The following is a 25,491-nucleotide window of genomic DNA, read 5'->3' on the forward strand; positions in this document are numbered from 1 at the left end:
TACTGTAGTAGGGTTGGAAGGTTAGACAGGTTGTATGTATCTGACCATTACTGTAGTAGGGTTGGAAGGTTAGACAGGTTGTATGTATCTGATCACTACTGTAGTAGGGTTGGAAGGTTAGACAGGTTGTATGTATCTGACCATTACTGTAGAAGGGTTGGAAGGTTAGACAGGTTGTATGTATCTGAGCGTTACTGTAGTAGGGTTGGAAGGTTAGACAGGTTGTATGTATCTGACCACTACTGTAGTAGGGTTGGAAGGTGTGACATTACTCCTGTAGGTTTCTCTGACCACCATATTGTTACTGTTGATATTCACTTGTCCTGTCCATGAAGGTCATCATCTTACTGGTATTTTATTGTTAAATTGTTACATGATGTCATGTTTTGTGAAAGGTTTTTGTTGTTTTGGGAAAAATGGAGGGTTACAAAAGGGAATTTTGAGTCCTTGAGACAATGGTGGGAGGTTGGGAAGGCCCACATACAAGTATTTTGGTAGGTATACTGCTCTGTCTCGTAATGAAGTTAAAGAGACTATCAGGGCCCTTGAACAGGACATCAAATCTATTGAATTGAAGCTGCTCACTCAGAATGACCCTGGATTAGTCATGAATTTACAGGACAAGAGACATGAACTGTGGTCGTTTCTACATGAAAGAGTGAAGGGTGCCTTGATTAGGTCTCGTTTCGCTTCCCTCGAGGATATGGATGCTCCTAGTGCTTTAAAAAAAACCTAGGACAGTCGACATTGCAACGTAAACAGATGGTCTGCCTTCTTCTCCCTGATGGGATGGTGACCACTGATGACAGTGAAATGCATCAACATGCCGGGGCCTTTATAAAAGTCCCCCCTTATCTCAGCTCACTGTTCACCACTGGAACGAACTACAAAAATCTCTGAAACTGGAAACACTTATCTCCCTCACTAGCTTTAAGCACCAGCTGTCAGAGCAGCTCACAGATTACTGCACCTGTACATAGCCCACCTATAATTTAGCCCAAACAACTACCTCTTTCCCTACTGTATTTATTTTATTTTATTTATTTATTTATTTTGCTCCTTTGCACCCCATTATTCTACTTTGCACATTCTTCCACTGCAAATCTACCATTCCAGTGTTTTACTTGCTTTATTGTCACGTTCTGACCTTTATTCCTTTGTTTTATCTTTATTTAGTATGGTCAGGGCGTGAGTTGGGGTGGGCAGTCTATGTTAGTTTTTCTATATTTTCTATTTCTGTGTTTGGCCTGATAAGGTTCTCAATCGGAGGCAGCTGTCTATCGTTGTCCCTGATTGAGAACCATATTTAGGTAGCCTGTTTTCCTTTGTGTTTTGTGTGTGGTTATTTTCAGTCTTTGTGTGTCTGCACCAGATAGATGTTTCGGTTGTTACTTTGTTGTTTTGTATTTATGAAGTGTTCAGTTTCTTATTAAAAAGATGAACACTAACCACGCTGCGCTTTGGTCCTCTTCTTCTTCCACCGACTACAACCCTTACATATATTGTATTTACTTTGCCACCATGGCCTTTTTTTTGCCTTTACCTCCCGCATCTCACCTCATTTGCTCACATTGTATATAGACTTGTTTCTACTGTATTATTGACTGTATGTTTGTTTTACTCCATGTGTAACTCTGTGTCGTATGTGTCGAATTGCTTTGCTTTATCTTGGCCAGGTCGCAATTGTAAATGAGAACTTGTTCTCAACTAGCCTACCTGGTTAAATAAAGGTGTTCTCAACTAGCCTACCTGGTTAAATAAAGGTGTTCTCAACTAGCCTAAAGGTGAAATAAAAAAATAAAATAAGGCGGAGGATTGTGACTCTGTGTACTGAACAGTTGTTACACGGTCTTCCTCAATTTGGACCTGAGCAGAGAGCTGCTTTGGACTCTGACATTACTCTGCAGGAGCTGTCCACAGTGGTTATGCAGCTCTCATCAGGCCAAGCCCCTGGCATCAATGGTTTACCATCTGATTTCTATAAGCACTTTTGGGGGTCTATTGGGGAGGATTTTTATGAAGTGGTGTTTGAATCTTTTCATGAGGGTTCTCTTCCTGTATCCTGTCAACGTGTGGTGCTTTCACTCTTGCCAAAAAAGGGGGATTTGGCTCTCATAAACAATTGGAGACCTGTTGCTTTGCTATGCGCAGAATATAAAATTGTTTCTAAATGTCTCTCAAACAGGTTGAAAGAGTGTCTGGGATTGTTGATCCACAAGGACCAGTCCTACTGTGTACCTGATCGCTCTATTGTTGACAACTTGTTTCTAATAAGAGATGTTTTAGACATTTGTAAACTGTCTGATGTAAATGTGGGTTTACTTTCTTTGGATCAGGAGAAGGCTTTTGATCGTGTGGACCACCAGTACTTGTTTAAAACAATGAAAGCCTTTGGGTTTGGGGATGTTTTTTTGTCTTGGATGAATTTACTGTATGCTGGGACCTCGTGTATGGTGAAGGTAAGGGGTGGTTTGAGTTGCCCCATCCCTGTCCAAAGGGGCACCAGGCAGGGATGACCAATTTCAGGGCAGTTATATAGTCTGGCGATTGAACCAATGCTTTGTTTTTTAAGAGCGAAGCTTACTGGTTTCTCTGTGCCAGGTGTAATGAAGGGTCCCACGATAGCACTGTCTGTGTATGCAGATGACGTGACAGTTTTTATTACAGGGGGTGAGGGGGCCTCCTTAGCTAGAGTCAATTGGGGAAAGACTGAAGCACCGTGGGCAGGTCAGCTTCAGATGGGGTCCACTCCACGGTTACCAGGGGGGCTTCAGTGGGGCAGAGATGGGACTTTTTTTTTTTTTTCTAAACTCCAATGTCTTTCAGAAAAAGAACTGGGAGGGTGTAGTGGAGAAAGTGTGTGCCAGACTGTCAAGGTGGAAATGGGTGCTGCCCCAGCTGTCTTATAGGGGAAGGGTACTGGTAGCTAATAATCTTGCTGCCTCAACCCTGTGGCACAGACTAATGATTTTGCAGCCACCAAAGGGTCTGATACAACAGCTTCAGAGGACCCATGTCAATTTCTTCTGGTCTGGACAACACTGGATTAAAGCTGCAGCCCTGTACCTGCCACTGCACGAGGGTGGGCAAGGCCTGGTGGACATTTCCTCTAGAATCATGGCTTTCCGGCTTCAAGCAGCCCAGAGACTGTTGTACAGTTACGGTTCTAGCAGCCCAGAGACTGTTGTACAGTGACGGTTCTAGCAGCCCAGAGACTGTTGTACAGTGACGGCTCTAGCGGCCCAGAGACTGTTGTGTAGTGACGGTTCTAGCAGCCCAGAGACTGTTGTACAGTGACGGTTCTAGCAGCCCAGAGACTGTTGTGTAGTGACGGTTCTAGCAGCCCAGAGACTGTTGTACAGTGACGGTTCTAGCAGCCCAGAGACTGTTGTACAGTGACGGCTCTAGCAGCCCAGAGACTGTTGTACAGTGACGGTTCTAGCAGCCCAGAGACTGTTGTACAGTGACGGCTCTAGCAGCCCAGAGACTGTTGTACAGTGACGGTTCTAGCAGCCCAGAGACTGTTGTGTAGTGACGGTTCTAGCAGCCCAGAGACTGTTGTGTAGTGACGGTTCTAGCAGCCCAGAGACTGTTGTACAGTGACGGTTCTAGCAGCCCAGAGACTGTTGTACAGTGACGGTTCTAGCAGCCCAGAGACTGTTGTACAGTAACGGCTCTAGCAGCCCAGAGACTGTTGTACAGTGACGGTTCTAGCTGGGTTGACACAGCCTACACACTGATGAGGAGGTGGCTGTTTGGGCTTAGACAAACACCTTTTCCTCTTAAAGCTGGAGGGGGGTGATTTGCCTGGCCTGACTCCATTTTATGAGTCTGTTATGCAGGCTTGGAGTTCTTGTCAAGTCCCGTAAGGCCGGCAACCCACCAGGGATGTGACTCTTTTTCACAACACTGCCATCCAGTCCCGTGTTCTGGGTTCAGCTAGCCTACGTTCATGCCTGTTAGGCGTGGGGTGTACTAAGCTGGGTCATCTGATGCGGAACAGGAATAGATCGTTGGAGGAGCTGGGAGAAAGAGCGGGGATCCGATCATCTCGCCTACTAAGGAAGGTCATCGCTGAGGTCTGTGACTCCTTGCTAATGCTTAATCTGCAGTATGTGACTGATACTTCCAAATCTGATCGGTGGAAGGAGGGTCTGGATTATGTGTTCCCTGCACTGATTGTTAGTGCTGCAGCGGGGGCATTCGAGGAGGACGTGGGGATGCTGCTTTCCTTCGATACCACGGAGCTGGGGGCGTTCAAGGAGGTGGGAACGAAGGCCATGTACAGAATATGTGTAAAGGTGTCCCATGCCTCTTCCCTGAAGGGTAAAAGGCTGTTGGCAATCATTATACAAACTGCCTATTGATAAGAGGACAGCTGACCTCCAATGGAGGATAATACATGGATCCATAGCCACCAATATGTATCTGGTACACCTGGATCCTACTGTTGGGGAGGGGTGTCCATTCTGTGCTGAGTCTGAAACTCGGGTACATTTGTTTTTACTGTGTCCCAGGTTGGTTGGCATGATTGAACTGATCACTAATTGGTTCTCAGCATTGGGAGAGGTTTTCTCTTCCCAACTGCATATATTTGGGCCAAAGTACAGGTTTAGTCAAAAGGGTGTAGTTGTGTTGCTTAATTTTGTGTTAGGGGCAGCAAAATCAGCGATATGGAAGACCCGAAAGAACAGTATTCGGGGACAGGGGTCTGTGGATGTGGTGGGAATGCTAGAGGGAATGTTGGCAGCAAGACTGAGTGTTGAGTTTGCCTACTATTTATCTGTTTATGAGTATATGGAGTATTCAGAGGCTGTTGTGTTTAGTTACTGTGGAGGAGTAATTGGAGTTGTGTTTTTAATTGATGTGTAACTATGGTTTTGCATGAGTATGTATTGTGTTGTGGGCTCCCAGACCCAATAAAGAATATTTTAACACGTCAGAGAAATCTCTCTCTCTCTCTCTCTCTCTCTCTCTCTCTCTCTCTCTCTCTCTCTCTCTCTCTCTCTCTCTCTCTCTCTCTCTCTCTCTCTCTCTCTCTCTCTCTCTCTCTCTCTCTCTCTCTCTCTCTCTCTCTCTCTCTCTCTCTCTCTCTCTCTCTCTCTCTCTCTCTCTCTCTCTCTCTCTCTCTCTCTCTCTCTCTCTCTCTACTTCTCTCTCTCTCTCTCTCTCTCTCTCTCTCTCTCTCTCTCTCTCTCAGATGTTCTCCCTAAAGGTATGTGGATGGTGGACATTAATATTTCACTAAACTGCATTCTGAGGTTATCAATAATAAAATGCTATATTCTTATAAATATTCTAAAAATAAAGCATGACTTTTTCCCCCGTTGAAGCATTAAAGTTTAATATGCAGCAAACCGCCAGTCTCCCACACAAAATGAAGGCTGACCAAGGGGTCATACTTAGTGTGTTGTTGTGTGTGTGTGTTTCTTTGACACATCTTTCTCTCCCCTCTCACACTGGACACCAGTGTATGTCACAATAGTACAATAGAGAGAGGCTGTCTGACACTGAGTCAACTGGTTGGAATCACAACACTCAGTATGACCAACAGTTTCTGACACAGGACAAACACACTCTGACATTAGAGACAGATGGGTTGGCAGACACACAGACAAGCACTCATACACATGCACCCATACACTGTCACACACACACTCACCGTGGTGAGATGTCGCAGCCCTGCTGCATGAAGGCCCCCAGTGAGAACCAGAGTGAATTGAAGATGCCAAACTCATTGGGTGGCTGGTCAGTGGGGCCTGGCTCAGTAGAGCCTTCCTCTGGCTCCTCTGCATGCCACTCATATGGACTGAAGCGACTCACCTGGGGACAGAGGAAAGGGGCTGGTTACAAGGTGTCCAGGCTTTTATTCTAGCCCAGCTCTACCCATCTGATTCAACTGATTGTGGTCACACACACACTCACCAGAAACAGCACCACACTGACCCCTATGTAAGCGAAGACGATGCACATCCAGATCTCGTAGGCCAGAGGGTCCAGGAAGGAGAACACTCCAGGTTTAGACTTCTGGGGCTTCTTGATCATGATGGAGATCCCCAAGGACATGAAGGGCTTAGAGAAGTCTATCACCTCCTCACGTACCAGGGTTATAGTCAGAGGGGCGACCGCTATCTCTGCTTTCTACAGGATGGGCGGGGGGTGGGGGGGGGGAGAGAAGGAGAGTCAGGGATGGGAGAGAGGGGGAGAGATTGGGAGGGAGAGTTGGGGAGACAGAAAATCATTCATAAAGGCCAGACACAGGAAACCAGAATACAAATCAACCATCAAGTTCTGTCTTCCAATCCACCACATACACCAGGGAGAAAACATCCTTATTTTAGTGCTGCAACAATTCACCTTGGATTCATATAATCAACAATACAGAACCTAATACATGCATTTTCCCCACAAGAGAAGAAAGAGTGTGAGAGAATTAAGAAATAGACAAAGGGAACAATAGAGAGCTGAAGAGAGAGAAACAGAGTGTGTGAGACAGACAGAGCGAGAGAAGGGGAGAAATATATATAGAGAGAGAAAGTGAGAGAGAGAGAGAGAGAGAGAGAGAGAGAGAGAGAGAGAGTTAGAGAGCGAGAGAGGGAGAAAGTAACAGAGTGAGAGAGAGGGAAAGTTAGAGAGAGAGCGAGAGAGGGAGAAAGTAAGAGAGAGAGAGAGAGAGAGAGAGAGAGGGAGAAAGTAAGAGAGAGAGAGAGGGAGAAAGTAAGAGAGAGAGCGAGAGAGGGAGAAAGTAAGAGAGAGAGCGAGAGAGGGAGAAAGTAAGAGAGAGAGAGAGAGAGAGAGGGAGAAAGTAAGAGAGAGAGAGGGAGAAAGTAAGAGAGAGAGAGAGAGAGTGAGGGAGAAAGTAAGAGAGAGAGAGAGGGAGAGAGGGAGAAAGTAAGAAAGAGCGAGAGAGGGAGAAAGTAAGAGAGAGAGAGAGAGAGAGAGAGAGGGAGAAAGTAAGAGAGAGAGAGTGAGAGAGGGAGAAAGTAAGAGAGAGAGAAAGAGAGAGGGAGGAAGTAAGAGAGAGAGCGAGAGAGAGAGAGAGGGAGAAAGTAAGAGAGAGCGAGAGAGGGAGAAAGTAAGAGAGAGAGAGAGAGAGAGAGAGGGAGAGGGAGAAAGTAAGAGAGAGAGAGAGAGGGAAAGAGGATGAGGGACAGATAAATACATTATCTCCCCTCAGCTAGAACAGATCAATGATTGGACACGACTGGGAATGTTTAGAATTATTCAAAGCGAATGAATTCTGTGACTGGTAATGACTCATTCTGTAAAATGTGCTTACGGAGCGAGAACACACATTCATGTACAGTCGCTGGAGTAGAACACACACACACACACACACACACACACACACACACACACACACACCACTGATATAGTCTGAGAGAAGCCTGACTTTCGAAAATGTACAAAGTAGATTAGTCACTACAGTGATTACAGTCACTATTCCAATGTGTCTGCTGGCAGGCAGCTGGAGAAAATATGACTGAATCCTGGGAGGAATTAAGCACAGTGGACGAGAGAGAAAATCAAGTAACAGTCTAGAGCTATTATTTAGATAGGGGTCAGAGACAAAGCCGGGACGGGGGTTAGATGTTTCCAAAGTGAAAGCCAGCAAGGGTACAGTAGACACAATACTTTCAAGTTTCACGTTTTAATGTCACATGCACAACTATACAGTGAAATGCTTTTCTTGCCGCTCTAAACCCAACAATGTGGTAATCAATAACACTGTGATTAAAAAATTAACAAGGTAGAACAACAAAACACGAGATATAAAATAGGAAATAAGAAGAACACGATAAAGTAAGTAATATTAGAGTTCATACAAGGAAATCAGTCAACTGAATAAATGCCTAATCTATGGATTTCACATGACTGGGAAGAAAGATATGCATCTGTTGGTCACAGATAAAAAAGAAAGAAGTGGATCCTTAAAAAGAAAGAAGAGGATCCTTAAAAAGAAAGAGGTGGATCCTTAAAAAGAAAGAAGAGGATCCTTAAAAAGAAAGAAGAGGATCCTTAAAAAGAAAGAGTTGGATCCTTAAAAAGAAAGAAGTGGATCCTTAAAAAGAACCTTAAAAAGAAAGAAGTGGATCAGAAAACCAGTCAGTATCTGGTGTGACAACCATTTGCCTCATGCAGCACGGCATCTCTCCTTTGCATAGAGTGGATCAGGCTGTTGATTGTGACCTGTGGAATAAATGTCCCACTGCTCTTCAATGGCTGTGAGAAGTTGCTGGATATTGTCGGGAACTGGAACAGGCTGTCGTACACATTCTTTCCGGAGCATCCCAAACATGCTCAATGGGTGACATGTCTGGTGATTATGCAGGCCAATGGAACAACTTTGATATTTCCAGCTTCCAGGAATTGTGTTCAGATCCTTGCGAAATGGGGCCGTGCATTATCATACTGCACCATAAGGTGATGGCGGTGGATGAATGGCACGACAATGTGCCTCAGGATCTCTTCACGGTATCTCTGTGCATTCAAATTACCGTCGATAAAATGCAATTGGGTTCGTTGTACTTATGTCTGTCCATACCATAACCCCACCATGGGGCACTGTTCACAACGTTGACATCAGTAAATCGTTCGGCCACATGATGCCATACGTCTTCCATCTGACCGCTACAGTTGAAACTGGGATTCATCCATGAAAAGCACACTTCTCCAGCGTGCCACTGGCCATTGAAGGTAACCATTTCCCACTGAAGTTGGTTATGAGGCTGAACTGCAGTCAGGTCAACACCCTGGGGAAGACGAATACGCAGATGAGCTTCCCTGAGATGCCTTCTGACATTTTGTGAAGACATTCTTCAGTTGTGCAAATCCACAGTTTCATCAGCTGGTGGCTGGTCTCAGACGATCCTGCAGGTGAAGAAGCCGGATGTGGAGGTCCTGGGCTAGCATGGTTACACGTGGTCTGCGGTTGTGACCACGGTTTGGACATACTGCCAAATTCTCTAAAACAACGTTGGAGGAAGCTTATGATAGATACATTAACATTAATTTCTGCACATTTTACATTTGCTTTTTACTGTCAAAAGCACAAGGTGTGTAATGATCATGCAGTGTAATCTGTCAGGTGGATTTATTATCTTGGTAAAGTAGAAATGCTCACTAACAGGGATGTAAACAAATTTGTGCACAACATTTGAGAGAAATAAGCTTTTTGTGTGTGTGAAATATTTCTGGGATCTTTTATTTCAGCTAATGAAACATGGGACCAACACTTTACATGTTACATGTATTTACACGGGACCAACATTTTACATGTTACATGTATGTACACGGGACCAACACTTTACATGTTACATGTATGTACACGGGACCAACACTTTACATGTTACATGTATGTACACGGGACCAACACTTTACATGTTACATGTATATACACGGGACCAACACTTTACATGTTACATGTATATATTTGTTCCGTATATATACACCTGGTGAGTTCCAGTACCATATTTTCAATGCACTGGGATATTGGATAGATAGTTATCTAACCCAAGGGTGGTAAAATATGTTAAATGTTAAATAATAACTAGTCTGAGAGGTCATGATCCCAGTTTGTATTATTTAGGACAGTGTTTCTTTATCCTGGTCCTGGGGACCCAGGGTGCACATTTTAGATTTTGGCCTAGCATTACACACCTGATTCCACAAATGAAACGTTTGATGATGAGTTGAATAGTGGAATCAGGTGTGAAGTGATTGGGTAAAAGCATAATGTATCCCTTTGGGTACCCAGGACCAGGATTAAGAAACACTGCTTTAGGCACATCTGCTGGATAATAGGGGTGCTGAGGGTGCTGCAGTCCCTGATGAATTCAAATGTAAAAAATAATAATAATACAATTTCAAAAATGGGCTGAAATGTCTTGTCTGTCTAATTAAAAAGTACCATGACAGTATCTAACAATATAGATTAACTTAGTTTAATAGGATCTAACTATCCTCAGTAGAACTACATCAAACTCCAAGATAAGATGAAAGGAACTAAAAGTAACAATTTCCAAACATCACTCCTTCCCATCCTCTCTCCATCCTTACCCCATAGACCAGTTCTCCCACCATGCCATTCCAGATCTTGGTCTCGGGGTCTCTGGCTCCGTACTTGCCGTCAGGGACGATGGCGATCTTGTACTTGATGCCGATGTGTTTGGCGATCTCTGAGGCCAAGTCCACGCAGTAGCCCTCAAACTGGTCATTCCCCTCAAACATCTCCCAGTTCTTCTTCAGCATCACATAAGGACCCTCCTACACCCACAAACACACCAATCAGAGACAGAGAGGGGGCCGCGGGGAGGTCAAACTGACCAATCAACTCACATTGACCACTGACCAACAAATCAGGGACTTCTGGAGTGGGAGGAGCTTTTTGGAATGGCATGCAGCCAGACCCAAAGCCTCCACTGGATGACAGGATTGCATTGATGGAGACAGGAGAGACATTTTATGGCAACCAAATAACATTTTAAAAGGCCACTGTGTGATGAGCAGTGTGTTGCAGTGGCTTGCAAAATTATTCACCACCTTGGCATTTTTCCTATTTTGTTGCCTGACAACCTGGAATTAAAACTGATTTTTAGGGGGTTTGTCTCATTTGATTAACACAACATGCCTACCACTTTGATGATGCTAAATATTTTTTATTGTGAAACAAACAAGAAATAAGAAAAAAACAGAAAACTTGAGCGTGCATAACTATTCACCCCCCAAAGTCAATACTTTCTAGAGCCACCTTTTGCAGCAATTACAGCTGCAAGTCTCTTTGGGTATGTCTCTGTAAGCTTGGCACATCTAGCCACTACATTTTTGCCCATTCATTATGGCAAAACTGCTCCAGCTACTTCAAGTTGGATGCGTTCTGCTAGGGTACAGCAAGCTTTAAGTCATACCACAGATTCTCCATTGGATTGAGGTCTGGGCTTTGACTAGGCCATTCCAAGACATTTACATGTTTCCCCTTAAACCACTTGAGTTTTGCTTTAGCGGTATGCTTAGGGTCATTGCCCTGCAGGAAGGTGAACCTCCGTCCCAGTCTCAAATCTCTGGAAGACTGAAACAGGTTTCCCTCAAGAATATTCCTGTTTTTAGCGCCACCCATCATTCCTTCAATTCTGACCAGTTTCCCAGTCCCTGCTGATGAAAAACATCCCCACAGCATGATTCTGCCACCACCACGCTTCCCCGTGGGGATGGTGTTCTTGGGGTGATGAGACGTGTTGGGTTTACGCCAGTGTTTTCCTTGATGGCCAAAAAGCTCAATTTTAGTCTCATCTGACCAGAGTACCTTCTTCCATATGTTTGGGGAGTCTACCACATTTCTTTTGGCGAACACAAAACATGTTTGCTTATTTTTTTCTTTAAGCAATGGCTTTTTTTCTGGCCACTCTTCCGTAAACCCCAGCTCTGTGGAGTGTACAGCTTAAAGTGGTCCTATGGACAGATACTCCAATCTCTGCTGTGGAGCTTTGCAGCTCTATCAGGGTTATCTTCGGTCTCTTTGTTGCCTCTCTGATCAATACCCTCCTGCCTGGTCCGTGAGTTTTGGTGGGCGTCCCTCTTTTGGCAGGTTTGTTGTGGTGCCATATTCCTTCCATTGTTTAATAATGGATTTAATTGTGCTCCGTTGGGTTGTTCAATGTATCTGATATTTTTCTATAACCCAACCCTGATCTGTACTTCTCCACAACTTTGTCCCTGACCTGTTTGTAGAGCTACCTGGTCTTCATGGTGCCGCTTGCTTGATGGTGCCCCTTGCTTAGTGGTGTTGCAGACTCTGGGGCCTTTCAGAACAGGTGTATATATATATGGAGATCATGTGACAAATCATGTGACACTTAGTTTGCACACAGGTGAACTTTATTCAACTAATTATGTGAGTTCTGAAGGTAATTGGTTGCACCACATTTTATTTAAGGGCTTCATAGCAAAGGGGGGTGAATACATGTGCACTCACCACTTTTCAGTTTTTTTTTTGTTGAATTTTTAAACTAAATTTGGACTATTTTGTGTTTGTCTATTACATGAAATCCAAATAAAAATCCATTTAAATGACAGGTTGTAATGCAACAAAATAGGAAAAATGCCAAGGGGGGTGAAGACTTTTGCAAGGTACTGTATATCCTCATGGTCTGTGATTGGTGCCAAGTTTATGTTCCCTGGTTGACTCCACACAGATGATGTATCTTAAAAATAACAAATGAACAACAGAAAATTAGAAGAGAGAGGTAACCAGCTATAGAGCAGAGGGTCTAGAGGTAGATACACAGGGAAGGTGCATTCTCTGTCTGGAGAGAACCTTTATACCTCAAACAGGAGAAATTAGCAGTAGGAAAACACAAACACGCAAGCAAAGACACACACACACGCACATACGCACGCACGCACAGACCCTGACTAACACACTCATCCATCAGGAGCTTGTGGTTCCAGAGAGACACCCAGGTCGTAAACATCCTGAGGACCCCCCCTTTAGTCTACAGAACAATCCTCTGATGTAGCAGATTAAACTTCCAGAGTCAAATGAATGAAGGTATGGAATGTGAAAGGAAGCTAATATAGTATTCACGCATAGGCTTTCAAAATGGTTTATACATATATCAAATGAATTGAAATAGCTGTATAAACACTATATGATTTACATTTAAAATCAAATCCATGTACACGTTTTCATTTATGACGTTAATTTACAAATGAAATGGATACATTTCAAGAGACTCCATCCCCGGCTCACCATGGGACCTGCGAGAATAAAGCATACAGGTAAATAGGTCACATTAAATGAAACATTACATTATTGCAAAATTAAAAAGGGGGAAAAACAAATGCATAACATCTTTAGAGTTGTATCAGTCACATGTTGATGTTGTATCAGTCACATGTTGACGTTGTATCAGTCACATGTTGACGTTGTATCAGTCACATGTTGACGTTGTATCAGTCACATGTTGACGTTGTATCAGTCACATGTTGACGCTGTATCAGTCACATGTTGACGTTGTATCAGTTACATGTTGACGCTGTATCAGTTACATGTTGCCGTTGTATCAGTTACACGTTGACGCTGTATCAGTTACATGTTGACGCTGTATCAGTCACATGTTGACGTTGTATCAGTCACATGTTGACGTTGTATCAGTCACATGTTGACGTTGTATCAGTCACATGTTGACGTTGTATCAGTCACATGTTGACGCTGTATCAGTCACATGTTGACGTTGTATCAGTCACATGTTGACGTTGTATCAGTCACATGTTGACGTTGTATCAGTCACATGTTGACGTTGTATCAGTCACATGTTGACGTTGTATCAGTCACATGTTGACGCTGTATCAGTCACATGTTGACGTTGTATCAGTTACATGTTGACGCTGTATCAGTTACATGTTGCCGTTGTATCAGTTACACGTTGACGCTGTATCAGTTACACGTTGACATTGTATCAGTCACATGTTGACGCTGTATCAGTCACATGTTGACGTTGTATCAGTCACATGTTGACGTTGTATCAGTCACATGTTGACGTTGTATCAGTCACATGTTGACGTTGTATCAGTTACATGTTGACGTTGTATCAGTCACATGTTGACGCTGTATCAGTTACATGTTGACGCTGTATCAGTCACATGTTGACGTTGTATCAGTTACACGTTGACGCTGTATCAGTTACATGTTGACGCTGTATCAGTCACATGTTGACGTTGTATCAGTCACACGTTGACGTTGTATCAGTTACATGTTGACGTTGTATCAGTTACACGTTGACGTTGTATCAGTTACATGTTGACGTTGTATCAGTTACATGTTGACGTTGTATCAGTTACACGTTGACGTTGTATCAGTCACACGTTGACGTTGTATCAGTTACACGTTGACATTGTATCAGTCACACGTTGACATTGTATCAGTCACATGTTGACGTTGTATCAGTTAATGTACATGCCATATCTTTAATAATATTACAGTAGTAGTATCTGTCACATACCATTGGTCTAGAATGATATTATAAAAGAAGCAACTCTTATGGCATATTGGACTATGTCCTAACTTGAGGTGTGTATACTGTAACTCAATGTAAATGGGAGAGTTGTGTGGATATCAGATTTACTCACAGATTTACTCACATTTACTCAAGCCTTTACTCAAGCCTTACAGGAATATACTTGCATTAATCAAGTATCTAAATATCAATAGAATTTCCATTATCTTAAAGCAGAATCTTGTCACATGTACATGTTGTCCAAGCATCAAAGCAGATGTCTTTTTCTAAACCTCGTTATCATACACACATCAGCAGCCCCCTGAGATCTCTCTCTCTCTCCAATAACTCAACATGAATCACTCTTAATGAAGTCACGAACTCAATCAGAGATTCTCCCAAACATAGCAGTGCTGCTCCAACCGTCAGACTTACAGTTGGAAGTCGGAAGTTTACATACACTTAGGTTGGAGTTATTAAAACTCATTTTTCAACCCATTCCACAAATTTCTTGTTAACAAACTATAGTTTTGGCGGGTCGGTTAGGACATCTACTTTGTGCATGACACAAGTAATTTTTCCAACAATTGTATACAGACAGATTATTTCACTTATAATTCACTGTATCACCATTCCAGTGTGTCAGAAGTTTACATACATTAAGTTGACTGTGCTTTTAAACAGCTTGGAAAATTCCAAAAAATGATGTAATGGCTTTAGAAGCTTCTGATGGGCTAATTGACATAATTTGAGTCAATTGGAGGTGAACCTGTGGATGTATTTCAAGGTCTACCTTCAAACCCAGTGCCGCTTTGCTTGACATCATGGGAAAATCAAAAGAAATTAGCCAAGACCTCAGAAAAAAATGTGTAGACCTCCACAAGTCTGCTTCATCCTTGGGAGCAATTTCCAAATGCCTGAAGGTACCACGTTCATCTGTACAAACAATTGTACACAAGTATAAACACCATGGGACCACACAGCCGTCATAACTCTCAGGAAGGAGACGCGTTCTGTCTCCTAGAGATTAACGTACTTTGGTGCGAGAAGTGCAAATCAATCCCAGAACAACAGCAAAGGACCTTGTGAAGATGCTGGAGGAAACAGGTTCAAAAGTATTTATATCCACAGTAAAACGAGTCCTATATCGACATAACCTGAAAAGCTGCTTAGCAAAGAAGAAGCCACTTCAAAACCGCCATAAAAAAAGCCAGACCACGGCTTGCAACTGCACATGGGGTCAAAGATCGTACTTTTTACTTTTTGGAGAAATGTCCTCTGGTCTGATGAAACAAAAATAGAACTGTTTGGCCATAATGACCATTGAAATGTTTGGAGGAAAAAGGTGGAGGCTTGCAAGCCGAAGAACCACATCCCAACCGTGAAGCACGGAGGTGGCAGCTTCATGTCCTGTGGGTGCTTTGCCGCAGGAGGGACTGGTGCACTTCACAAAATAGATGGCATCATGAGAAGGAATATTTTGTGGATATATTGAAGCAACATCTCAAGACATTGGTCAGGAAGTTAAAGCTTGGTTGCAAATGGGTCTTCCAAATGGACAATGACTCCAAGCATACTTCCAAAGTTGTGGCAAAATGGCTTAAGGACAACAAAGTCAAGGTATTGGAATGGCCATCACAAAGCCCTGACCTCAATCCTTTAGAGAATTTGTGAGCAGAACTGAAAAAGTGTGTGCGAGCAAAGAGGCCTACAAACCTGACTCAGTTACACCAGCTCTGTCAGGAGGACTGGGCCAACATTCACCCAAATTATTGTGGGAAGCTTGTGGAAAGCTACCTGAAATGTTTGACCCAAGTTAATCAATTTAAAGGCATTGCTACCAAATACTAATTGAGTGTGTGTAAACTTCTGACCCACTGGGAATTTGATGGGAAAAAACCCCTGAAATAAATCATTCTCTCTACTATTATTCTGACATTTCACATTCTTAAAATAAAGTGGTGATCCTAACTGACCTAAGACTGGGAATTTTTACTCAGATTAATTAAATGTCAGGAATTGTGAAAAACTGAGTTTAAATATATTTGGTGTATGTAAATTCCGACTTCAACTGTGGGTCTTAACGGCATAGACAACACCAAAATAATATCTCATCAACAATCTAAACCCGAGATGAGTTCATATTCCACGCCATCTGTTGTGAACATGTTATTCCATTTTATTAGATGGTATTAGATGCCGATCTTAAAATTGAATTCTGACGTACTGTACTGTACTGTACTGTACATGAGGATCTAGAGAACAGATGGTGTAGATAGAACATGGGCTCAGCTTGATTTTGGTCTACTTATGACTTTGGATAAGTCTCTTCTTAACCCTGCCTCACTTTTCTGAAAATATTAGCATATTAAAAGGGCAACAGTTTGACATCAGAATAGGTGACTTTGTAGAGTGTTTAGCAGTGATAGTATACACACACACAAACACACAAACCGCTTGGGGTTTTGCCAACAGTGGATTATTTCATGTTTAAACCCCTTATAGTTTTGTTATCAGTTTGTCACAGACTCTTTTGTCACAGTGTGTTTGTGTGTGTGTTATTGCGGTGTGTTTAGTCGCGGTGCAGGTGCATGGAGGGATATTGGGCAAGTGAAGTTTTTCTCTGATGCTGAACACCTTGTCAGATGTCTTACATGAGGATGTGGGAAGAGGGAGAGAGGAAAGGAGGGAGGAATGACAGGGCTGAGAGAGTGTAGAGATGGCAAGAGAGAGGGTGGTTTTATGGGGAGAAGAGAGAGAGAGGAACGATAGGGCTGAGAGAGTGTAGAGATGGCAAGAGAGAGGTTAGTTTTATGGGGAGAAGAGAGAGAGAGGAACGACAGGGCTGAGAGAGACAGAGAGAGAGAGAGAGAGAGAGAGAGAGAGAGAGAGAGAAAAAGAGAGAGAACAAGAGAGAGAAAAAGAGAGAGAAAAAGAGAGAAAAAGAGAGAGAAAAAGAGAGAGAAAAAGAGAGAGAAGAGAAGCTTTAGTGGTGAAGGGTTCAGGTAGATAAGACATGAAACAGTGGAACATCAGCAGAGAAACCAGAAAGATAGAGAGCTCCTAATCAGGGTTGGGGCCAATTCCATTTCAATTCAGGAGGTACACTGAAATTCCAATTTCAATAATTTTCAATTATAAAAATGTAGAATTGGAATATGATTTACTTTATGAATTGGCCAGAATAAAAAATGGAACTGAGCGCAACCCTGAGCTTAATTATGCAGCCAGCCAATACAATATCCAGTACAACATAATACGTTCACCAGAGTTCCTGAAACTTCAACATCAGGGACAACAGACTAGCTGCAGATGCATCTACAGTTCCTTGCAAAAGTATTCATCCCACTTGGCGTTTTTCCTATTTTGATGCATTACAACCTGTAATTTAAATTGATTTTTATTTGGATTTCATGTAATGGACATGCACAAAATACTCCAACTTGGTGAAGTGAAATTAAAAATTGTTTCAAAAGATTCTACAAAAATAAGAAATGCAAAAGTGGTGCGTGCATATCTATTCACCCCCTTTAATATGAAGCCCCTAAATAAGATCTGGTGCAACCAATTACCTTCAGAAGTTACATAGTTAGTTAAATAAAGTCCACCTGTGTGCAATCTAAGTGTCACATGATCTGTCACATGATCTCAGTGTATATATGCACCTGTTCTGAGAGGCCCCAGAGTCTGCAACACCACTAAGCAAGGGGCACCACCAAGCAAGCGGCACCATGAAGACCAGGTAGCTCTACAAACAGGTCAGGGACAAAGTTGTGTAGAAGTACAGATCAGGGTTGGGTTATAAAAAAATGTCAGAAGCTTTGAACATCCCACGGAGCACCATTAACTTCTTGAGTGTAGGAGGCAGTATTTTCATTTTTGGCTAAAAAAACGTACCCATTTGAAACTGCCTATTTCCCAGGCCCAGAAACTAGAATATGCATATAATTGTCAGATTAGGATAGAAAACTCTCTAACGATTTCAAAACACGATCGTCGTAAGAAGCGGACCAAAGCGCAGCGTGGTGTGAATGCATCATTTAATAGATGACAAAACACGAAGCAAACTGTACAAAAACAATAAACCAATAACGACCGTGAAGCTATCATAAGAACTGTGCTGACACAAGCAACTAACATAGACAATCACCCACAAACAAACAGTGAAACCCAGGCTACCTAAGTATGATTCTCAATCAGAGACAACTAATGACACCTGCCTCTGATTGAGAACCATACTAGGCCGAAACATAGAAATCCCCAAAATCATAGAAAAACAAACATAGACTGCCCACCCCAACTCACGCCCTGACCATACTAAATAATGACAAAACAAAGGAAACAAAGGTCAGAACGTGACATTAGGATAGAAAACACTCTAAAGTTTCCAAAACTGTCAAAATATTGTCTGTGAGTATAACAGAACTGATATTGCAGGCGAAAACCTGAGGAAAATCTAACAAGGAAGTGCTGTTTTTCCTGAAAGCTCTCTGTTTCATTGGATGCCTTGCCTCCATTTAAAGGAATATCAACCAGATTCCTTTTTCCTATGGCTTCCCCAAGGTGTGAACAGTCTTTAGACATAGTTTCAGGCTTTTATTTTGAAAAATGAGCGAGAAAGAACCAATCGCGTCAGTGGATGGCTGGGTGCCAGCAGAGTTTTTAATGCGCAACAGCCATTTTCTCTCTCCTATGGAAGAAGCTACATTCCGGTTGACATATTATCAATTATATATTGTAAAAACAACCTGAGGATTGATTATAAAAAACATTTGACATGTTTCTACGACCATTTCGGATACTATTCGGAATTTTCGTCTGCGATGTCGTGACCGCTCGAGCCTGTAGATTTCTGAACATAATGCGCCAAACAAATGGAGGTATTTTGGATATAAAAATAATCTTTATGGAACAAAATGAACATTTTATTGTGTAACTGGGAATCTCGTGAGTGCAAATATCCGAAGATCATCAAAGGTAAGCGATTTAATTTATTGCTTTTATGATTTTCGTGACCAATCTACTTGGCTGCTAGCTGGTTGTAATATTTTGTCTACTGAGAGAGATGTTCTTACATTAACCAGTTGCATCTTTTATTATTTTTTTATTTTTTATTTTACCTTTATTTAACCAGGTAGGCAAGTTGAGAACAAGTTCTCATTTACAATTGCGACCTGGCCAAGATAAAGCAAAGCAGTTCGACAGATACAACAACACAGAGTCACACATGGAGTAAAACAAACATACAGTCAATAATAAAGTATAAACAAGTCTATATACAATGTGAGCAAATGAGGTGAGAAGGGAGGTAAAGGCAAAAAAGGCCTTGGTGGCAAGGTAAATACAATATAGCAAGTAAAACACTGGAATGGTAGTTTTGCAATGGAAGAATGTGCAAAGTAGAAATAAAAATAATGGGGTGCAAAGGAGCAAAATAAATAAATAAATTAAATACAGTTGGGAAAGAGGTAGTTGATAGGGCTAAATTATAGGTGGGCTATGTACAGGTGCAGTAATCTGTGAGCTGCTCTGACAGTTCGTGCTTAAAGCTAGTGAGGGAGATAAGTGTTTCCAGTTTCAGAGATTTTTGTAGTTCGTTCCAGTCATTGGCAGCAGAGAACTGGAAAGAGAGGCGGCCAAAGAAAGAATTGGTTTTGGGGGTGACTAGAGAGATATACCTGCTGGAGCGTGTGCTACAGGTGGGAGATGCTATGGTGACCAGCGAGCTGAGATAAGGGGGGACTTTACCTAGCAGGGTCTTGTAGATGACATGGAGCCAGTGGGTTTGGCGACGAGTATGAAGCGAGGGCCAGCCAACGAGAGCGTACAGGTCGCAATGGTGGGTAGTATATGGGGCTTTGGTGACAAAACGGATTGCACTGTGATAGACTGCATCCAATTTGTTGAGTAGGGTATTGGAGGCTATTTTGTAAATGACATCGCCAAAGTCGAGGATTGGTAGGATGGTCAGTTTTACAAGGGTATGTTTGGCAGCATGAGTGAAGGATGCTTTGTTGCGAAATAGGAAGCCAATTCTAGATTTAACTTTGGATTGGAGATGTTTGATATGGGTCTGGAAGGAGAGTTTACAGTCTAACCAGACACCTAAGTATTTGTAGTTGTCCACGTATTCTAAGTCAGAGCCGTCCAGAGTAGTGATGTTGGACAGGCGGGTAGGTGCAGGTAGCGATCGGTTGAAGAGCATGCATTTAGTTTTACTTGTATTTAAGAGCAATTGGAGGCCACGGAAGGAGAGTTGTATGGCATTGAAGCTTGCCTGGAGGGTTGTTAACACAGTGTCCAAAGAAGGGCCGGAAGTATACAGAATGGTGTCGTCTGCGTAGAGGTGGATCAGAGACTCACCAGCAGCAAGAGCGACCTCATTGATGTATACAGAGAAGAGAGTCGGTCCAAGAATTGAACCCTGTGGCACCCCCATAGAGACTGCCAGAGGTCCGGACAACAGACCCTCCGATTTGATACACTGAACTCTATCAGAGAAGTAGTTGGTGAACCAGGCGAGGCAATCATTTGAGAAACCAAGGCTGTTGAGTCTGCCGATGAGGATGTGGTGATTGACAGAGTCGAAAGCCTTGGCCAGATCAATGAATACGGCTGCACAGTAATGTTTCTTATCGATGGCGGTTAAGATATCGTTTAGGACCTTGAGCGTGGCTGAGGTGCACCCATGACCAGCTCTGAAACCAGATTGCATAGCAGAGAAGGTATGGTGAGATTCAAAATGGTCGGTAATCTGTTTGTTGACTTGGCTTTCGAAGACCTTAGAAAGGCATGGTAGGATAGATATAGGTCTGTAGCAGTTTGGGTCAAGAGTGTCCCCCCCTTTGAAGAGGGGGATGACCGCAGCTGCTTTCCAATCTTTGGGAATCTCAGACGACACGAAAGAGAGGTTGAACAGGCTAGTAATAGGGGTGGCAACAATTTCGGCAGATAATTTTAGAAAGAAAGGGTCCAGATTGTCTAGCCCGGCTGATTTGTAGGGGTCCAGATTTTGCAGCTCTTTCAGAACATCAGCTGAATGGATTTGGGAGAAGGAGAAATGGGGAAGGCTTGGGCGAGTTGCTGTTGGGGGTGCAGTGCTGTTGACAGGGGTAGGAGTAGCCAGGTGGAAAGCATGGCCAGCAGTAGAAAAATGCTTATTAAAATTTTCAATTATGGTGGATTTATCAGTGGTGACAGTGTTTCCTATCTTCAGTGCAGTGGGCAGCTGGGAGGAGGTGTTCTTATTCTCCATGGACTTTACAGTGTCCCAGAACTTTTTTGAGTTAGTGTTGCAAGAAGCAAATTTCTGCTTGAAAAAGCTAGCCTTGGCTTTTCTAACTGCCTGTGTATAATGGTTTCTAGCTTCCCTGAACAGCTGCATATCACGGGATCTCTAGGGGCGCTATTTCATTTTTGGATAAAAAACGTTCCCGTTTTAAGCGCGATATTTTGTCACGAAAAGATGCTCGACTATGCATATTCTATTGACAGTTTTGGAAAGAAAACACTCTGAAGTTTCAGAATCTGCAAAGATTTTGTCTGTAAGTGCCCCAGAACTCATTCTACAGGCGAAACCAAGATGATACATCAAACAGGAAATGAGCAGAATTTCTGAAGCTCTGTTTTCTAATGTCTCCTTATATGGCTGTGAATGCGACAGGAATAAGCTTAGACCTTCTGCCGTTTCCCCAAGATTTCGGCAGCATTGTGACGTATTTGTAGGCATATCATTGGAAGATTGGCCATAAGAGACTACATTTTCCAGGGGTCCGCCCGGTGTCCTTTGTCTAAATTTGTGCGTAATCTTCAGGTGCGGGCATTTTCTCCTGGGATTCAGGAGAGAAAGCACACTTCCACGAACGATATATCATCGAAGAGATATGTGAAAAACACCTTGAGGATTGATTCTAAACAACGTTTGCCATGTTTTCAGTCGATATTATGGAGTTAATTTGGAAAAAAGTTCGCGTTTTGAGGACTGAATTTTCGGGTTTTTTTGGTAGCCAAATGTGATGTACAAAACGGAGCTATTTCTAATACACAAAGAATCTTTTTGGAAAAACTGAGCATCTGCTATCTAACTGAGAGTCTCCTCATTGAAAACATCTGAAGTTCTTCAAAGGTAAATTATTTTATTTGAAGGCTTTTATGTTTTTGTTGAAATGTTGCGTGCTGGATGCTAACGCTAATGCCAACGCTAAATGCTAACGCTAAATGCTACGCTAGCTAGCTACTTTTACACAAATGATTGTTTTCCTATGGTTGAGAAGCATATTTTGAAAATCTGAGATGACAGTGTTGTTTACAAAAGGCTAAGCTTGAGAGATGGCATATTTATTTCATTTCATTTGCGATTTTCATGAATAGTTAACGTTGCGTTATGCTAATGAGCTTGCTGATAGATTTACACAATCCTGGATACAGGGGTTTTTTCATAGCTAAACGTGACGCAGAAAACGGAGCGATTTGTCCTAAACAAATAATCTTTCAGGAAAAACTGAACATTTGCTATCTGAGAGTCTCCTCATTGAAAACATCTGAAGTTCTTCAAAGGTAAATGATTTTATTTGAATGCTTTTCTGTTTTTTTGTGTAAATGTTGCCAGCTGAATGCTAATGCTAAATGCTACGCTAAATGCTACGTTAGCCATCAATACTGTTACACAAATGCTTGTTTTGCATTGGTTGAGAAGCATATTTTGAAAATCTGAGATGACAGTGTTGTTAACAAAAGGCTAAGCTTGAGAGCTAGCATATTTATTTCATTTCATTTGCGATTTTCATGAATAGTTAACGTTGCGTTATGGTAATGAGCTTGAGTCTGTATTCACGATCCCGGATCCGGGATAGGGAGATCAGAAAGGTTAACGCTTGGTATGCTTTCGCCGAAAAGCTTTATTGAAATGTGACACGCCATGTGGATTAACAACAAGCTAAGCTGTGTTTTGCTATATTGCACTTGTGATTTCATGAAAATTAAATATTTTTTGTAATTGAATTTGAATTTTGCGCTCTGCAATTCAGCAGATATTGCTGAAAATGATCCCGGTAACGGGATGGATGCACCAAGAAGTTAAATCCATTATTAAAAAACGGAAAGAAAACAAACCTGCCAAGAGAGGGCCGCCCACAAAAACTCACGGCCCAGGCAAGGAGGGCATTAATTAGAGGCAACAAAGTTACCAAAGAAACCCTGAAGGAGCTGGAAAGCTCCACAGTGGAGATTGGAGTATCTGTCCATAGGACCACTTTAAGCCGTACACTCCACAGAGCTGGGCTTTATGGAAGAGTGGCCAGAAAAAACACATTACTTGAAGAAAATAATAAGCTAACACGTTTGGTATTCGCCAAAAGGCACTTGGGAGACTCCTCAAACTTATGAAAGATGGTACTCTGGTCATATGAGACTAGTATTGAGCTCTTTGGCCATCAAGCAAAACACTATGTCTGGCGCAAACACAACACCTCTCATCACCCCGAGAACAACATCCCCACCATGAAGCGTGGTTGTGGCAGCATCATGCTGTGGGGATGTTTTTCATCGGCAGGGACTGGGAAACTGGTCAGAATTGAAGGAATGATGGATGGCACTAAATACAGGGAAATTCTTGAGGGAAACCTGAGACTGGAACGGTGGTTCACCTTCCAGCAGGACAATGACCCTAAGCATTTTGCTAAAGCAACACTCAAGTTATTTAACTTCTTGGTGACAGGGGGCAGTATTTTCACGTCTGGATGAAATGCATGCCCAAATTCAACTGCCTGCTACTCATCCCCAGAAGATAAGATATGCATATCATTAGTAGATCTGGATAGAACACTCTGAAGTTTCTAAAACTGTTTGAATCATGTCTGTGAGTATAACATAACTTATTTAGCAGGCGAAACCCTGAGGCGTGTGACCAGAAAGCTTGCTACAGTTTGTTTTCCTCCTCCACAGATCATCCCGTCTTCAATTTGATCAATTATTTACGTTAAAAAAAATACGTAAAGTTGTATTACAAAAGTAGTTTGAAATGTTTTGGCAAAGTTTACAGGTAACTTTTGAGATATTTTGTAGTCACGTTGCGCAAGTTGGAACCGGTGTTTTTCTGGATCAAACGCGCCAAATAAATGGACATTTTGGATATATATTGACAGACTTAATCGAACAAAAGGACTATTTGTGATGTTTATGGGACATATTGGAGTGCCAAAAAAAGAAATTTGTCAAAGGTAAGGCATGAATTATATTGTTATTTCTGCGTTTTGTGTCGCGCCTGCAGGGTTAAAATATGGTTTCTCTCTTTGTTTACGGAGGTGCTATCCTCAGATAATAGCATCGTTTGCTTTCGCCGAAAAGCCTTTTTGGAATCTGATATGTTGGCTGGATTCACAACAAGTGTAGCTTTAATTTGCTATCTTGCATGTGTGATTTAATGAAAGTTTGAATTTTAAAGTAATTTATTTGAATTTGGCGCTCTGCATTTTCCCTGGCTTTTGGCCAGGTGGGACGCTAATCTGTGGTATGACTTAAAGATTGTTGTACACCAGCGGAACCCATCCAACTTGAAGGAGCTGGAGCAGTTTTGCCTTGAAGAATGGGCAAAAATCCCAGTGGCTAGATGTGCCAAGCTTATAGAGACATACCCCAAGAGACTTGCAGCTGTAATTGCTGCAAAAGGTGGCTCTACAAAGTATTGACTTTGGGGGGGTGAATAGTTATGCACGCTCAAGTTTTCTGTTTTTTTTTGTCTTATTTCTTATTTATTTCACAATCCAAAATATTTTGCATCTTCAAAGTTGTAGGCATGTTGTGTAAATCAAATGATACAACCCCCTAAAATATATTTTTTAATTCCAGGTTGTCAGGCAAAAAAATAGGAAAAATGCCAAGGGGGTGAATACTTTCGCAAGCCACTGTAGAATAGAACAATGTAGATGGATGGGAGACCATGAAGTAACAGCAGCCTCTCGCTGTGTCAATGCACAGTCTCTGATGCAGTCTTCAGAGAACACCATAGAAACAGAATGACTAAAGCTGCTATCTGCAGGGGGCGTGAGGACATGTGATGTCATGTCATGGTGATGGAATATTAAATACAGCCACACTTTGAGATTGTGTTTTTGTGACTGTCAGGGTGTGTTTGTTTGAGACTGTGATTATGTCAGTGTGTTGGGGGTGTGTTTGTGTATGCATCTGTGAGACAGTACGCAGTGTGTGAATGTGTGTGTGACAGTATATATGCACTCTGTGTGGGTGTGTTTCTATACGACTGGCCGTCTGTCTGATCTGTGTGTGTTTCTGTATGACTGGCCGCTGTCTGATCTGTGTGTGATTCTGTACGACTGGCCGCTGTCTGATCTGTGGGAGTCTTTTTCTCAGCATTTTGGGACACAATTCCATTCTAATTCCCTGAACATCCAAAACGATAATCCCAAAAATATTAAAACTTTTTTTTTTGTCTACAGTTCCCCCAGTTCACAGAGAAGAAAAAGTCAAGTCATGACAAAGC

The 25,491-nt window shown here is 42.3% G+C and overlaps 1 protein-coding gene across 7 annotated transcripts in view; it reads right to left on the reverse strand.

Moving 5' to 3' along the window:
• The window catches only part of LOC110507210 (glutamate receptor 4), a 165,753-nt gene that overhangs the window by 63,324 nt on the left and 76,938 nt on the right, over positions 1-25,491 (reverse strand). For all 7 annotated transcript variants that reach the window (XM_036965801.2, XM_036965799.2, XM_036965798.2 and 4 more), the window contains exons 11-13: positions 10,060-10,266; positions 5,926-6,141; positions 5,663-5,823 (exon numbers count right to left, since the gene is read on the reverse strand). In XM_036965801.2, coding sequence (XP_036821696.2) covers positions 5,663-5,823; positions 5,926-6,141; positions 10,060-10,266 — 584 coding nt within the window. The remainder of the gene's footprint in view (positions 1-5,662; positions 5,824-5,925; positions 6,142-10,059; positions 10,267-25,491) is intronic.

The sequence above is a fragment of the Oncorhynchus mykiss genome, chromosome 27, assembly GCF_057628025.1.
Source record: "Oncorhynchus mykiss isolate SJ-2025 chromosome 27, ASM5762802v1, whole genome shotgun sequence".
NCBI lineage: Eukaryota > Metazoa > Chordata > Actinopteri > Salmoniformes > Salmonidae > Oncorhynchus > Oncorhynchus mykiss.